Source organism: Ovis canadensis, chromosome 1 (assembly GCF_042477335.2).
Source record: "Ovis canadensis isolate MfBH-ARS-UI-01 breed Bighorn chromosome 1, ARS-UI_OviCan_v2, whole genome shotgun sequence".
Classification (NCBI taxonomy): Eukaryota; Metazoa; Chordata; class Mammalia; order Artiodactyla; family Bovidae; genus Ovis; species Ovis canadensis.
Window position 1 is genome coordinate 187,241,156 of NC_091245.1, and position 17,086 is coordinate 187,258,241.

The 17,086-nt window shown below is 44.4% G+C and overlaps 1 protein-coding gene across 1 annotated transcript in view; it reads left to right on the forward strand.

The window, feature by feature from the left end:
* The first annotated feature begins 1,244 nt into the window (after positions 1–1,244).
* UPK1B (uroplakin 1B) overlaps positions 1,245–17,086 on the forward strand; it is a 31,109-nt gene continuing 15,267 nt past the window's right edge. The window contains exons 1-2 of the mRNA XM_069554311.1: positions 1,245–1,431; positions 15,938–16,025. Of these exons, the coding sequence (XP_069410412.1) occupies positions 15,957–16,025 (69 nt within the window). The 5' untranslated portion in view covers positions 1,245–1,431; positions 15,938–15,956. The remainder of the gene's footprint in view (positions 1,432–15,937; positions 16,026–17,086) is intronic.

Consider the following 17,086-nt stretch of genomic DNA (forward strand, 5'->3'; position numbering starts at 1 on the left):
CATAAGTTCTTGATGCATATTTATGTAAATAAATATTGAATAAATAAATGAACATATTTCCATGTAATGAAGTGGTTTTCTGTGACCTCATTTTTCCTATCACAATTGTACAGAATTCCACTGTGTGAAAAATTCTCTCCCTAACCAGGCCCTGAAGAGCTGAGGAGAAATAAGTTGTGTGATGGACACAGAGATGCGCCGTGCAGGCGCCTTCAAGGGGGAACACGCTGCCCAGCTCCTGAGAGTACCACAGCTCCTGTCTCCCCTGCCCACCTACTTCAGGGACAGCCTTTGTTACAAAAAGCCAATTCCCAGGGCAACCTGTGTCTAAGGACTGATTATAAAGGGAACCAAGTCACGGTGACTGTAACATGCCATCTTCCTCCAGGGTTTCCTCGGCTGTCCCGCCTGCATGGCAGATTGACCTCCCTCTCCAGCCAATCTTGCTCCTTCCCTCTCCCTTCTCTCTTCCCTGGGTATTTACTCACTAATAAATGCACCCTGTACTCAGTCTCCAAGTCTGTTCCTGAAAAACCTAACCTGTTAGAAGGATGGTCCTGACCCACGAGAACCCCGAAAATCTATTGATTAAGGCATTGAGTAAATCCTAACATCACTGCCACGACCCATCACTCACACCAGGCTAAGTAAACTATCATGCGTGTATCCATGGCGTGTTATGCAACCACTGAAATAAACATTTTCTTCAGACATTGTTGGTGCTGGTGTATGATACCTGGCTCCAGAGGAAAGGAGGAAAGAAAAAGGGAAGGGGAGAGAAGAAATGGAGAAATTAATTGGATAACAGGGGATGATCGATTGAGCCCTTTCTCTCTCAACCTCTTTGTTTCCAGGTTTCCCGACCCTTATCAGTCTTTGGACCAACTCAGTGTGGCATCCCTTGGGCAATTCTTATCCCCATAGACATAGCATCTGGAAGTTATAGAAACTGAAACTAGACATGACCCTGGACACGTAAATGTGTACCAGCATGACTGAACAGTCAGGACAACAAAAACAGGCCTTTTTAATGCCCAAGAGCAAAATTAAGGATTAAATCACACTAAGAAAAACAAAACAAATCAAAATCAAAACAGAAGCCCTGAGTGTGTGCTCAAGGAAGCCCAGACCTACGAGGAATCCAGACGTGTGATGAGATGAACCCTGTCCAAGTGCTTCCATCTGTCAGAATTACACATTCCAGAGCAGCAGAAATCTACTGGCTGAAAGTTTCCTGTTACTTCCGGCCCTAGAGAGGCAGGCTTAGGCAGCATCAGGCTCAGCCCATGCGAGATGCCTTCTCCCAATCACAGACCACCCTTCCCTGGTCCCAGAGGTTCAAAGGATTGGTGCAGGGTAGAAAAGCACCTCTGGCCAGGGCAGCGTGCAGAGGGAGCCGATACAGTACCAGGAGGAGGAGGAGAGGGTAAGGTGAGTAGACCCATTCCACCACGCAGGGAAGATACCTGCACTCTTTGGGGCTGGGTTGCTTTCCTGGGAAGGGAGTGAGCTGTCTGCAAGGGAGAGGGGAAGAAGTTCATTTCCTGATGAATAGAGTCTGTCATTTTTTTGTAAGTTAGGATATTGCGGCTGTTCACAATATCTTTTACTTTAAACTGTACAACTGCTTTCTCAGACCCTTTGTTGTGGTTCAGTTCTCAGAACTGAGATAAAGTTCTTCCGTCGGGTATTATTCACCCATCCTGATTTCCACCTCACATTTCCTCACAGAAAAACCAAGAAAATTCCGAGAACCCTGGGAAAACCTCTATCTCCTGACTAAATCTCAGATTGACAGGCACTTGTGTGGGCTTCCAGTTTCCTTGTAGAGTCAGAAAAGCAAAAAAAAAAAAAAATTAGCCTAGCAGAGAGAAAGTTTCCCAGCCTTCTTGTCAGAAATCATTTGGTCCTGCCTATTCATAAGGGGATTTGTGAGGCAATTTATTCATGTTTCTTCTCTGCAAACAGTTCTGCTTAATAAATGTTGAAACAGGTCAACAAATTAGCTTCATCTACACAATGTTATATTTACATAACTTCTTTTCACTCTGCATCAGTTGGTGGTTCCATCAGGGTTTGCAGGTTGTATTTTTTGTTCTAACAACACTTCCACACATAATACAGGTTAAGATTCAAATAATATGAGCGCTACTTTACATTTATGAACTTAAAACCCCACTTATAAATAGCTTTAAAGATACTAAAGACATTTTGAATTTTTATGATTTTTAATGTTTTTAAATTAAAGAGCATGTTTATTGATTTTTTGCCTGAATAGAATTGCTAAGCACTACAGAAAGAACTCACTTAGATTGTACATAAATACATATTTCAGTTATGTATATAGGTTGGGTTATACAGTTTTCAAGCCTTGTAAGGAATTGTTTAGTTCTAGTAATTAACCTTTCTCCATGAGGAGAAGTATTTCTTATTTTGCTTTCTGTTACAACAGAGTTTTTAGTTTTTGTTTTCATTTGTGTGTGTGTGTATGTGTGTGTGCGTTTTGCTTTCTGCAAAAAAAAAAGGGGGGCAGCATAAAAATCAGCTCACCTGGGAGTTTTTAGCTATCTGGAAAGATTCACAGACTTGTAAATACAAAAGGGATCTTTGACACCATCTAGTCAAGGAAAGCAAATGAAATCTCAGAATTTCTTTCGGCCCCTCCTGCTTACATTCTCACCCAGGGCAAACAGTGGTCAGTCCTAGAATATGCTTCACCCTGATGCTGGAGTCTGGGCCTCATGTCCATGCAGGCTACCCACACCCCTGATGCGTCACTGTTCCCTCGCTGGGGCAGAGACCAAGTTCGTGGGGAGGTACCTTAACCTCACCTCCCCCAAGGAATCTCCATAGTGTTCCTGCCCTGGGGTTGGGCATACCACTTGCATTGCCTGCACCTGAGGCCCTCACTGGGCTGAGAACACCTGAGCCACTGCTTACAGCTTAGTGCTTGACTTCAGGTTGGAGAGTGACTCAGATCAGCACAGCAAGCATCAGGAGGCAAGAGTTCACTGTCCCATAGAACTCTCTGCAAAGATGGAAATGTTCTATACGACAGCCACTAACCACATACAGCTATTGAGCATTTGAAATGTGGCTAGTGCAACATAAGGATTGAATTTTTTTTAACAGGTTGAACTTTATTCTTTAAAAAAAATTAATTTATTTAACTGGAGGCTAATTGCTTTACAATATTGTAGTGGTTTTTGCCATGGGTGTACGTGTGTCCCATCATCCTGAACCCCCCTCCCAAGGACTGAATTTTAATTGAATTTAATTAGAATCTAAATAGTTTCAAGTCTCTACTAGTTACTACATGAGTCAGAGCAGGTTTAGAGTTTTAAAGCAAGAAAAACTAAGGGACGCTCTGAGCAATGGGGGTCATGGCCATGAGAACAAGTGCCTTCTTTCATCATTCATCATTCCCAGGGACTCATCATACCCTAAATGTAAGCAGACCAGCAATTCTCCTGATATAATCTCCACAGACATCTTTATCGTCACCTCTGAGTCGTACAAGCGTCTGATCTAGTTCTGGGTTTCAGAATCTGGGCTAAGGCAATGGCCTATTGTCTATTTTGTCCTCTCCTATTTCTGCTTTTTTTTCTTTTTCTTTGTCAAATTTCACTAGCAGGAGCTAAAATGGGAGGTGTGGTTTGTGTGTTCTCTGGTCCAACAAACCTGGGTGAGGAAGAGGTAATGAACTTGAAAAAATGATCTCATGCTTGGTGGGTGAGTCTCTCTCCTTTTTCTCCTGCTTTGAAAATTGGTTTGTTTAGTGAGCAATGATTTTTAGACCTATTTTTCATTGTGTCTGGAAACATCAACACTGTGTAGATGAATAATTTTTAGAAGAAAACCAACTGAATGAAGACACAAGGGGAAAAAAAAAAACACATAAAGAAAACTCCAGCCTCTTAAAAAAAATCTGCACTCCTCAGAGCAAAGGAACTCCCAGGATGTTGTGCAATTGGAATAAATCATCATGGTGCCAGGCCACTGGGCAGTCTTCCACAGGGTGGGGCTCACAGGGGCCTTACTATGTGTGGAAAATATTTTGAGGTGAACTGAGTACTTTCAGCCGGGGGCAATGTCATTTCTAAAGAGGACAGCAGCTACTCCATCCTCTGCCACTACCAATTCCACTTTCTAAAATTCACTCCATCCCATCTGCTTCCTTTACTACCCCTCCCAAATAACAACAAAAAAAAAAAAAAGGAAGAAAGAAAAAGAAAACATTTCAAATATATTTGAGGGAAGCATTGCTTTGAAATAATTCAGGAAAGTTTCAGGAAACCGCCTATCTGAAAAAGCTCACCCATACTGGGAGCTAAGTGGAGAGGGGCAGACACACTCACAGTATCAGCAGTCAGTCCCTACCCACAGCCCCAAGCCCCCAGATCATGAGGCAGGGAGTTCATTGGTTCGGCTCTTCCCGCTCCTTGGGTCTCTTTCCCTCACATGGGGTCTCCCCTCTTCCTGTGGAAATTTGGATTTCTACTCAAATCATTCACAATGAGGCATTGATATTGACGGCTTGTGAGGCTCATTGCGCTTTTTTTACATGTATTTGCATTCTAACCAGGAGCAAAGGAGTGATTCTCGATTTGTGGAAATTTAGAAATTAAGATGAAGAGTGAGGAAGACTTTGACTGGAGAGCAAGGGTAGAAAGTTCTCACCTTGTCAGCTTTTGCTTATGTGACTGCCCTTCTGGCAGGGCGTTAGGAGTTTCTCTTCATTTTAAGGAAATATAAAGGGAAGTAGTATCTCCCTACCTTAGAAAGAAGAAAGATGAGTCCTGGTTTAGGAGTCAGGAGACCTGACTCAGATCCTGACTCTGAAAATGACACACCAGTGACCTTGAACAGGTCGCTTTCCCTTACCAGCTTTGGTTTCCTCGTCTGCACCAAGATGGGACTGACTATACAGCCCCCCGGTCTGCAGCCAGAGCTGATACTGGATCATACTACGAAAGGGCATGTAGCCAATAACGACCCTGGGGTGCGTGACACCTTAATTTCTCCGCAATCACATACCTTCTCAGTAAGACAAAACTACCAAGAGTGTAGTCATTGACTTCGGAGTGTGTCACTGATCAAGTAATTTGAACGTTTCTGATTTTGTTTCTTTAATGCAATTATTTGTCAAATGACTTTTTAAAATGTACAGCAATCTATTTGTTTTGGGGTTCAGAATTAACTTATTAACAAATGTGGGTAAAGAAAAGAAGTAACAAAAAAGAAAGAAAAACAGGAACAAGGTGTCAGCTTGGGTTGTCATGGCAGAGGCAAATAGGGAAGAAAAGCTCCCCCCGCTCACACACACACACGTACACACAAGTGCACCAAACAGGACCCAGTGCGGGCTGCCCTTGAGAACTGTTTGGGCAGAGAGGGAAGTAGGGAAGGAAGGATAATTCTGGGCATGCGTGCTTGAGGAAAGGAAAGGCTTTTCAGCTGAGCTTCAGAAGATAGTAAAGAGTTCAAGAAGCAAAAATGAGACACCACACAGAGGAGCACAGGAAAGTGAGTGCGAGGCCATCAGAACATGGTTGGTACGGAGTGAATACAAACAGGAGTTTGTGCTTTATCTCTTTGGTTGACCAGCCTCTCTTCCCTGGGCCAGAAGGAGAATAAAATCAGACTGGACCAAAGCTATAGACACAGGCAAAGGGAAGTTATTAGTCTGTCTCTAGGAACTGAAAAGCCAAAAAGGTCTCAAATTCAAGTGCAACAGAGAAGGAGAGGAGAAATTTGAATTTGCAGAGATTGGTGAGCAGGAGAGGATGGGTGGACAAGTAAAGCCATCTGGAATGAGGAAGCAAGAAGGCGCCTGCACCTGAGCTTGTGCTGGGGTGGGGACTCCACCCCTCCCCATCCCACTCCCACCCCCACCTTGAACTGAGGATGTAGGGAGCCTTTGCAGGTGTTTAAGCAGGGGAGTGATAGAAAACCAGAGTTTGTTTTAGGACAGTGCATCTCAAGACTAAGTGACTGGTACTTGGGCTCTGCTTAGTCGCTCAGTTGTGCCCGACTCCTTGCGACCCCATGGACTGTAGCCCGCCAGGCTCCTCTGTCCATGGGGATTCTCCAGTCCAGAATACTGGAGTGGGTTGTCATGCCCTCCTCCAGGGGATATTCCCAACCCAGAGATCAAACTCAGGTTTCCTACATTGCAGGCAGATTCTTTATTAACTGAGCTACTGGCCAAATCCAGCCCACCGCCTGCTTCGGTAGAGCCGTGCTGTTCATTTCTGTGCCCTAACTTGGTTGCATGTCATGGCTAGGCTGAGTTGTGACAGAGACATTATCACTACAAAGCCAAGAACAGTTATTATCTGTCCCTTAACAGAGGGTTTGCCAAGGTCTGTGTTTACTCGCTCAGTGTCTGTGTATTGTCATTGTTTCTTTGCCCAACCTTTGAGATGTCTTGATCCTGTGGCCCTGAAGACCGCAGCAGGCATCTATCATGACAAGGACATTGTCTGAGATGGCTGCAGGCCGTCAAACCAGGGAGCTTTGAGCTTTGACATTGATGTCCCCCTCCCCAAATGTCCCAGCAGCATCCTTTACAGCAACCTTTCCCACCCGGAATCCCAGGTGTGTTTTCCCTAAGCCAGCCCCCCGGCACCTGTTTGAACAATTTTGCCTCATCACATCTCCAGTTCTGGGACTATGGGAGCAGGATCACAGTGACAGGTTATGCCCGGTCACACCTGGGGCCAGGCTGCTGGTCAGGAAGGCCCACTGAGCTGTGGAGAGGAGGTGTCTGCCTCAGGTAGAGCTATTGTAACATTGTAGCATTTAAAAAGAACAAGAGTAAAACTCAACCTGAAGAGACATTTGCACTGGGAGCACTCTCTGCTGTCTCCTGATGGAGGAAGCCCCAAGACCAGGGTCATTATTAGTTTTCTGGGTCCAAACAGCTGAAAGAGTAGGTGTCAACGTTTTACTGATAAAAAGCCCTATTACTTCCTCATCCCTCTTATGCTGCTGCTGCTGCTAAGTCGCTTCAGTCGTGTCCGACTCTGTGCGACCCCATAGACGGTAGCCCACCAGGCTCCTCCTTCCCTGGGATTCTCCGGGCAAGAACGCTGGAGTGGATTGCCATTTCCTTCTCCAATGCATGAAAGTGAAAAGTGAAAGTGAAGTTGCTCAGTCATGTCCAACTCTTAGCGACCCCATGGACTGCAGCCTACCAGGCTCCTCTGTCCATGGGATTTTCCAGGCAAGAGTACTGGAGTGGGGTGCCATTGCCTTCTCCGCATCTCTCTTATACTGTGCCAAAATTCTGGGGCAAGCCGCACCCCCACCCAGGAGAGCACAGAGGCCCAGTCAGACAACTCCTGGAGGGGAGCCAAGGGTGGCACAGCGCGGGGATGTGTGGGAGGGAATTTGGGGGCTAGGTTCAGAGAAGTGGAACTCACCTGAACAGCCAGCCAGCCCTCTGCCTGACACTTAGAAGGCATGTTAATCTTTGTGGAACACCACAACAATTTGATGTATTCGATTTAAAATAACTCAGTAAATCATGTTGGCCTAAGTTCATACTATAAACTAGAATTCAGCTAGGCAGGTAGTAGCGGGCACCCAAGATTTAAGGAAAAATCTGTGGGAGGAAAATGCTTAAAATGACCAATTCTGATCATTCATTTCTCTTCAGCTTAGGAAATGACTGCCAATTATTCAATTTCGGCATCAAAGAAATGTTGCCCCAGTAGGTGGAACATCCGTGTTCTATAGGGTGGTTTAAGAACCCCTGCTCTAGAAACTTCACTCTGAAGGAGTGGAAAGGAAACAGAAATGGGTGGATCCATCTGAGCCAGAAGTCAGGATCTGGAAGTGGGAACTGGAAAGAAAGGGTGAAATATTCTTAGGAAATACCAGAAAATGATCGCATTTGTTTCTACCAAAACTATAAATCAGTTTAAATCAGGGGCGTGCATCTTGCAGAGTTCTCCACAGAAATAAGAGCCAATAGGATATATATATAGGGAAAAAGATTTATTTTAAGGAATTGGCTTATGTGGCTGGGATGGGGGTGGGGGGCTGGCAAGTTTGAAATCTGCAGAGCAGACTAGCCGCCTGAAAATTCAGGTGAGCTGGTGTTGCAGTCTTGGGTCTGAAATCTGCAGACTTAAAACTTGTACAGGGTTTCTATGTGCAATCTGGAGGCAGAATTGCTTCTTTGGGAAACCCCAGTCTTTGTTTTTAAGCCCTTCAACTGATTGGATGAGGCCCACCCACATTATGGGAGGTAATCTGCTTTACGCAAAGGCAACTTATTTAACCATTAATTACATCTAAAAAATGTCATCACAGCCATACCTAGACTGGTATTATATTTGACCAACAACTAGGCCCCATATCTAATCAAAGTGAAAGTGTTAGTCCCTCAGTTGTGTCCAACTCTTTACAACCCCATGGAAAGTAACTTGCCAGACTCCTCTGACCATGGGATTCTCCAGGCAAAAATACTGGAGCAGGTTGCCATTTCCTTCTCTGGGGGATCTTCCTGACCCAGGGATCGAACCCGGGTCTCCCACACTGCAGGCAGATTCTTTACCATCTAAGCCTCCAGGTAAGCCCTATCCTAATCAAGTCAACACATAAAATTAATCATGGAAGGGTATTCATTGTGGTACTTCCTTATCAGGCAGGCCAAGACAAAACTCAAGAAATTTACTAACTTTTTAAGGCACAACTACTCCAGGCAACAGAGACCATCACAGCTTATATTCCTTATGCAGAAAAGGGCCCACTTGTCCCCCTCTTTTGGTCTCTCTCCATGCCTGACCTCTATGGAAAGGTCAACAAATTCATAATGTCTTTTTTTTTTTTAATAACCATCAGCAGGGCACTATGTCAGAGTTTTTCTTTTTCTTTGTGCAACCTAAATAAGTTTATTAGTTTACCCCTGTGCACAGGCATTTACAAGCCTTCCAAGAACTTCAAAAGATTAACCAGGTCTGATCCTTTTCTTTCACAGAAATCACATTGCCTTTGTTCTAAGTGATCCAGTAACACAACCCCTCCAAGAGGTTTCTCCAGCTAGTCTACTAGGGAAGTAAACTCACTTGCCACCATTTTCTAGGAGGCTTTCCTAGGAGTTTAGTTTCCCCTTGAGAGATTGTGTAATATCAGCCTACACATTAAACCAGAGTTTTCCAATGTCACTCTTGAGCACCTTCTAACTTCTTTGGTAACTGCATTTTGAGCAGCAATCTGCCTCTATGTTTCTTTTCTGTTAGTTCTAGAAATAGCAGTTTCCAACCAATCTGGGGCTAGCCTTGTGGTTAGGAAGTTTAGAGCTGAAGAAGTGAAGCTCTGGGAAGCTCAGGCTCCGGACTTTTGCTTCAGCCAGATTTTGATCTGAGCTTGTATGAGAGTTTCATATTGAAGTTGTATTTTCATATTTCCTTTGAAAGTGTGGCTGTTTGTTTTTAATTGAAATATACTGATGTACATTATATAAGTTACATGTGTACAATAATAGTTATTCACAATTTTTAAAGATTATACTCCACTTATAAGTATAATAAAATATTGGCTGTATCCCCACGATGTACAATGTACCCTTATAGCTTGCTGCTGCCTCTAAGTCACGTCAGTCGTGTCTGATTCTGTGCGACCCCACAGACGGCAGCCCACCAGGCTCCCCCATCCCTGGGATTCTCCAGGCAAGAACACTGGAGTGGGTTGCCATTTCCTTCTCCAATGCATGAAAGTGAAAAGTGAAAGTGAAGTCGCTCGCTTATTTTATACCTAATACTTTGTACCTCCTAGGCCTCTCCCCCTCCCCACTGGTAACCACTAATTCGTTCTCTGTATGTCTGTAAGTTTGCTTCTTTTTTGTTATATTCACTAGTCTGCTGTATTTTTTCCGATTTCACATATACATGATATCATATTTGTCTTTCTCTTTCACTGAGCACAGTAACCTCCAAGTCCACCCGTGTCAGTGCAAATGGCAAAATTCCATTCCTTATAGATTCTATCTTCTTTATCCATTCATCTGTTGATGGACACTAAGGTTGCTTCCATATCTTAGCAATTGTAAATAATGCTGCTGTGAACAAAGAGGTACATTTAATTTTTTGAATTAGTGGGGCTTTTTCTTTTTTCAGAATATGCCCCAAAGTGAAATTGCTGAGTCATATGGTTTAGTTTAGTTTTTTGAGAAACCTTTCCACAGTGGCTGCACCAATTTAGATTCCCAATGTGCTTCTGTTTTAAAACAAAATTAAGTCACTAGTTTTAGGTGCCTTAATCATTCACTATTTGTTCTGGCCTGTCTGCTTCAAGAAACTGAGGCAAAGGTAAAGAAAATAAATATTGGTTGGGTAACTGATACTGTGTTAGAACTTCACTCATCAGTTCAGTTCAGTTCAGTTCAGTCGCTCATTCATGTCCAATTCTTTGTGACCCCATGAATCACAGCACGCCAGGCCTCCCTGTGTATCACCATCTCCCAGAGTTCATTCAAACTCACGTCCATCGAGTCAGTGATGCCATCCAGCCATCTCATCCTCTGTCGTTCCCTTCTCCTCCTGCCCCCAGTCCCTCCCAGCATCAGAGTCTTTTCTAATGAGTCAACTCTTCGCATGAGGTGGCCAAAGTACTGGAGTTTCAGCTTTAGCATCATTCCTTCCAAAGAAATCCCAGGATTGATCTCCTTCAGAATGGACTGGTTGGATCTCCTTGCAGTCCAAGGGACTCTCAAGAGTCTTCTCCAACATCACTGTTCAAAAGCGTCAATTCTTCGGCGCTCAGCCTTCTTCACAGTCCAACTCTCGCATCCATACATGACTACTGGAAAAACTATAGCCTTGACTAGTTGGACCTTTGTTGGCAAAGTAATGTCTCTGCTTTTCAATATGCTATCTAGGTTGGTCATAACTTTTCTTCCAAGGAGTAAGCATCTTTTAATTTCATGGCTGCAGTCACCATCTGCAGTGATTTTGGAGCCCAAAAAGATAAAGTCTGACACTGTTTCCACTGTTTCCCCATCTATTTCCCGTGAAGTGATGGGACCAGATGCCATACTTTCACGTAATTTTCATAGTAATCCTTTTAGTTATGTTACCCTTTTAGAGAAAGCTCAAAAAGATTAATTACCAAAGGCCACAAAACCACTAAGTGGTAGAGCAAGATTCAAACCTAGATCCAACCAAAGCCCATGTTTTTCTCCTTCACTATAACCTGTTCTGCAGTAAAGGTCTAGGCCAATAATTCACTCATTTATTCTTCTCATGCAAATACACATTTTAAAAATGCACTTCATTTTTTTTTTTAAAAACATCAAATCAAACTTTATTGTATTTCTCAATAAGCTAAATCTCAGTGCAAGATAAATAATAAAAATGACTACAGTTGCCAAACAAACAGTAATAAGAAGAAAATCTTAGAAGCAGTCAAGTTATTAAAATAGAAAAAAAAATAAATAAATAAAAATGCACTTCATATACTCTTTTACTGAGTAAAATAATTTATTAAGTGCCTACCACGTGTAAGGACCGAAAAAGGCAAATTAAACAGGGTTCCCAGGGCCTTCTCTTGCTTTGGAGACTCTTGCAGTAAAGTGCAGGAAGCCTTTCATAGGCTTACACTGGGAGGAAAGAACACACAAGAGCAGCAGAACAGAGTACTCCCTGAGTCACTTCTGTGTCAGAGAGGAAGCGGCCCCAGCATAGAGGAGGAGACTTGAGGGTCATCTCTGCATCACCTCACAGTCTGGATCAGAGGCTCCAGAGCACCCCAGTGCCAGAGGGATGGGGCCTGCCCCGTGGTGGGTGTTAACCACTGAGGAATGCCGGTGGAATGCACAGAGGGCCCCTCCCACATGGACGTGCAGTTTGGTACCTGACTCTGGCCATACCCCAAGCATGTCCGGGAAGCTTTTTCCCTCTCCCAGTGAGCTCCCCTCCACCCCGGACCATGAATCCTTCCATAGAAAATAAAAAGGAGCTCAGATGGGAGATGGGTAGGGCTTTCAGGACTCTCCAGCAGAGCAGCCCTTGAGCAGGGAGCAGGGGAAGGTGAAAGAGGCTGCTTCACCCCAACCTAGAAGCCTTTGGTTGTAGCATCAGTAACCACTGAAACCAGCTTCCTAGGGTCCAGGAGTCACTGGTACATAAAGCAAAGACACAGCCCAATTATTATTCATAATTTCTTATGTTAGTAAACAATCTTGGTGTTTACCTATCACCTCCCCATCTTTTATCTCGGTAATCACAACAATCCCACCAGACAACTTGTATTCTATTCATTTTATACATGAGGATTGAGTAGACACTGAGTTGCATTGCCCAGGATTACACAGTAAGGACTGGGCAAGACTGAGTTTGAACCTTGGCTTTCCAACATCAAGTCTGGGATGCTCACCTAACCACAGCCAGTAGATCACACTGTGAGCTGCTAGAAACCTACATTTGGGCCCCTAACTGCCACACCTCTTGACATTTGTGGCTGTTTGGAGGCTGGAATAAATAATTTAAGTCTTCTAGACACCAACCTAGTCTAACTACAGGTGGCCAGGGAGAGTCTATGAAATGCTGACTCTCATGTTAACCTGCACGTCTGCACCTCTTACTTCTAAAAATTTTGGTACCAAAGGGTGGGTGGGAGAGCTCCAGGTCTGGGATGCATCTAGACAGGTTTTCTAGAACAACTTATGGGTGCAGCCTTGGGTTTAGGGAAAATGTGCAAAAGTTAGTGCAGTGTTGAGGGGTTTAGGAGGCAAGAACTTAGGAGAGTGAAGAGAGACCTAGTAATTCTGACCTTTGCAAAGACAGGATCATCTGAGCAGGAAAATGTAGCCTCTCTGCTCCCGGATAGACAGGACAACAACCCAGGTGTTTCTTTTCCTTCTCAAAGTGTCAGCCACGTGGCGGATCTTTACAATCTGCCCTGGTAAGTGAATGATCTGGATCTGGGCAGAGCTGGGTTTGAGTCCCAGCTTTTGCCTTTTGCAACATGGCCTTGGGCAAAGTAATTAATCTCTTTTGCTCTCTTTTTTTTTTTTGCATCTGCTAAATGGCAAGAAAACAGCTTCTCCCCTAGATCCTCCAGGGGAGAATCAGCTCAGCTGATACCTAGATTTTAGCCCACTGGGACTCATTCCATGCTTCTGACCCCCAGAACTGTAAGATGAAACCTGGGTGTTCTTTGAGGTCACTAAGTCTTTGGTAATTTGTTACAACAGCAACAAGAAACAAACACAGATTTTGGTGAAAATCCCCATCTCTCAGGTCTGCTGAGAGGATGAACACAGAATGCCAGCATGTGCTGAGGATATCATTAAGTGATCGCAACATGACAGCTTTCACCATCGCTTTGTTCTTTTGTGCCATTATCTAAGTGATTAAGCACTGCTGAAGGAGGAGAAGAGAACTCATAGTGGAAAAGGAGAAACATCTAGCCGGCAGCAAGCTGAGGGCATTCCCTGCCCATCCACACAGTCCTGCCCTCCTCAATCAGTCGCCGGCCGGCCTCCCTGACATCTCCTACCTCATGCTTGTCTCGATTTCTTCATTTCATTCTCCTTTCCCTAAAACCAAGCTCCCACCTGCCTCCTCCCTTCCTTTCTCCCACTCTGGTCCGCATTTTCCCGCCCTAATTTTGAATTGCAATTCTCCCACAAAGTATTCCTGGGTCTCTTCCCCTTCTTTAAAACTCTGTGTGGCAGAACTGTCTTTGGGATCTTGTGGGATATATTTAGGCCACTGGGGCCAGGTCCTTTGTTCAGGGTCCCATGAGCTCCCCCTCTTTCTTTGGAGACCTACCTGCTTTTTCCCTTTTCCCCTCTACTTTCCTTCTTTATTCTATGGGAGTACAGTCATTTTTGCTTTGAATCCACATTGCTATCATCACACTTTAAATCCCTTAAAGGAACAAACTGCCTTCTTTCCGTTCTTTAAGCCCAACTAATGACCACAACTAAGTTGCCCCTGCAGATGGGTGCTGGGTGCTCACGAGGCTGCTTCCGGCCTCTCTGGACATTCGCCCTCTACTCTCTATCTGTATCTGTGTTGCCTGAACTTCTACCTTTCACGGTCTGTGTATCTGTGTCTAGTGTAGATGGTAACCCAACTGGTCAGGAGCAGTATCTGCACATTCCAGGGAGGGACTTTATAACATGTTGAGCCGGCTATGTGAGTGAGGCTCCCATCTGTGGAGGTTGTGCATTAACTCCAGACTGGCTCCACTCTGTCTCAGGGCAACCGTCTCAGGGAAGAAATGACACTTCTAAGCCTGAAATGACATTTCCAACCGGAAAGAAATGAATGGCATTTCTAATCAGAAGCTCCGCATAGCAATCTTATAACAATGGCCCCGTTTCTTCCATCCACTCAGCCAACACTGATGACACTGGTGATATCCACCGTGTGCCGCATTCTGGGCCAAAAAACACTCATAAATTTCAACTCCTTCAGTTTCTACCACTAGCCAAGTGAAGGGTAGGGGGAAATATTTAGAGATGTTTAAGATTACTTGGAAGGTTGTAAATACTTACATTTGAGTGTAGCAAAGAAGTTACAATTTAGCAAGGTCTGAATCAGATGGAAGGCTTGCTTCCCACGGATTCAGGACACACACCAGGACTTCGGCCAAACTGGCTCATTTGTTATCTCCCAGGCTCTTCACTCTTCTAAGGCTCTACTCCCTGATCTTTCCTTTCCTTTTACCTGGAATGTCACTCCCACTTTCCTCCCACACCCACACACATCTATTTGATACACGGAAACCACACAGACCCTGAGAGCATTATCTCTTCCCTCCTCAAAACTCTGATGTTCTTAAGATCTTATTACATGCGTTATAATGATTTGGGAACACAGCTTCCCTACTAAAGCCTGAAAGTCTAGAATGCAACAATCTCCCATATGTATCTTTGTATACCTCAAAATGCAAGTTGTGTCATATAATACATTTTGATTTAGAGCCTGAGTGCATGAAGTGGATAGTTAATTAATTTAATAAACAAAACACTGAGATGTGGATAGCTATAATTCCAGTGTAAAAGCCAAAATAAATCACCCAAACACTTACCCCGCATTCCTTCCAGAGAATCCTCACCAAGGGAGAGACACCTTTTTTAAAGCGCCGGACACAGCATTAAACCTCGTAAATACTTTCTGGGAGCCACATGGGCTAAGAAGAAGCTCTTGGGCTCTGGAGTCACGTAGACCAAGCCTCCAGCCCAGCTCTTCCATTTACTGGGTGTGAGATCCCAGGGAATTTAGTTTACCAATTTAAGCTTGAGTTTCTTCATCTGAAAAATGGAGCCTCCTCATCCTTTTTCTTTTTCTACCTTATTGGGTTATGAAAATCAGATATGTGTATGTCAAGCCCCTAGTAGAGTAGCACATAAAAGGAACGGTTAGCCCCTCTTTCTCCCACCACCCCCCTGCTCAACGTGACAGAGTATGTTTAATTTGCCAGCTATATTTGAAGACAATAAGACCTCCTGAAAATAATGGTTTTTAACAGCTGCCCAGAGTCTAAATGGGAACCAACTGCCCACTCCACCCACGTGTTTTTCCTTTGGGCTTCAGCTTGCCATGACCAAGGGCAGGAAGAACCATATCAGGGACCTCAGGGTGCTTCGTCACCACCTCAGGTCTGTCCTGAGTGACTTGGGGCCTCAGTTCATCACTCAGAAGGATGCAGTCTGTGTGTTGCACATCTTAAAGAACTCCTAAAAGCTGATAATCAGGCTCAGACCAGCTTTACCATTTTTTTCCTTCTTTATGAAATTACAGTGATTACTGAACATAGTAACGAAACATCCTCCATTGCTAAATGACCGCCTGGCTTAGTTTGGCCTCCAGAACACAAGGAGGCACGATGGTGTGAGCCAGCTCTGCTGGGGAGCTTGCAGCAGTCTTTATTCCCTGCTCCTATCCGGTTGTAATGTTCTCAACTGTGTCCACAGCTTGGGGGAAATCCTGGAGATGGCGAAAGACGACTCCACTGTTCGTTGCTTCCAGGGCCTGCTGATTTTTGGAAATGTGATTATCGGTGTAAGTAATGAGTATTTTCCGGGAAATTCTGCTCTTTCTGTAATCATGATTTTAGATCCAACAAAAGTGAGACTTTAAAGGAAAATAATGCGATAGAGACTGGTTCCCTTCGTCTTTTCTCCCTTTTAAGAAATGTATTAGTAAAACATGCTAGCTAGAATTTAACAATATGAATAACCCTATGTAACTATGTAAGAGAGTTTCCTGGTAGCTCAGTAGTAAAGAATCTGCCTGCAGTGCAGGAGATGCAGGAGACTTGGGTTCGATCCCTGGAGTCGGGAAGATCCCCTGGAGAAGGGCACGGCACCCCACTCCAGTATTTTTGCCTGGAGAATCCCGTGGACAGAGGAGCCTGGTGGACTATAGTCAACAGAGTTGCAATGAGTCAGACATGACTGAAGTAACTTAGCACACACCCAAATATGTAATATATCAAAAGACCACGTGGAAAATGAGAGCTACTTCCCTCCAGGCTTTAAACACCAGCATCTGAAAGGAGCCATACCTACCATGGCTAGTGTGCAGGTATCCTCAACACACACACGGCGGTGTGTCTTTCCTTTCCCTCCTGGGTTTGATTTCCATGGACTCCACTACTGGGGGCAGGTGTCTGCATCTTCCTGTTCTGGTCACACAGAGGCCAGGACCAGGATGTGAGAGTAGCTCAATGGCCGGGCTGCACTGGCACAGTGAGGTGAGAACTCTTAGGAGTTAGGATCGCTGGCTCTGGGCCCAGCCCTGCCTGACTCCGCGTGACTCTGGACAGGTCATTGTCTTTCTGGGCCAAGATCCTTCATCTATAAAATCCAGGGAGCAGGAAAGATAACCACCAAGGTTCCTTCCTCCTCCTACATTGCCTGGTTCTCTGGCACTGATAAACATGACCAGGTCCAGTTTAAATATTTATTACAGTCCAGGAATTTGGGTAGTGGGCAGCGGGAATGTAAGTGAAAGATGAGCTTCCTACAAGAAGTCATTGTTCGAGTGGTCCATGCCCCCAAGGGTTTTATGGATGGTCTGAAATTGGCTGGGTCTCCTCCCAAAGACTAAAGTAGAGAGAA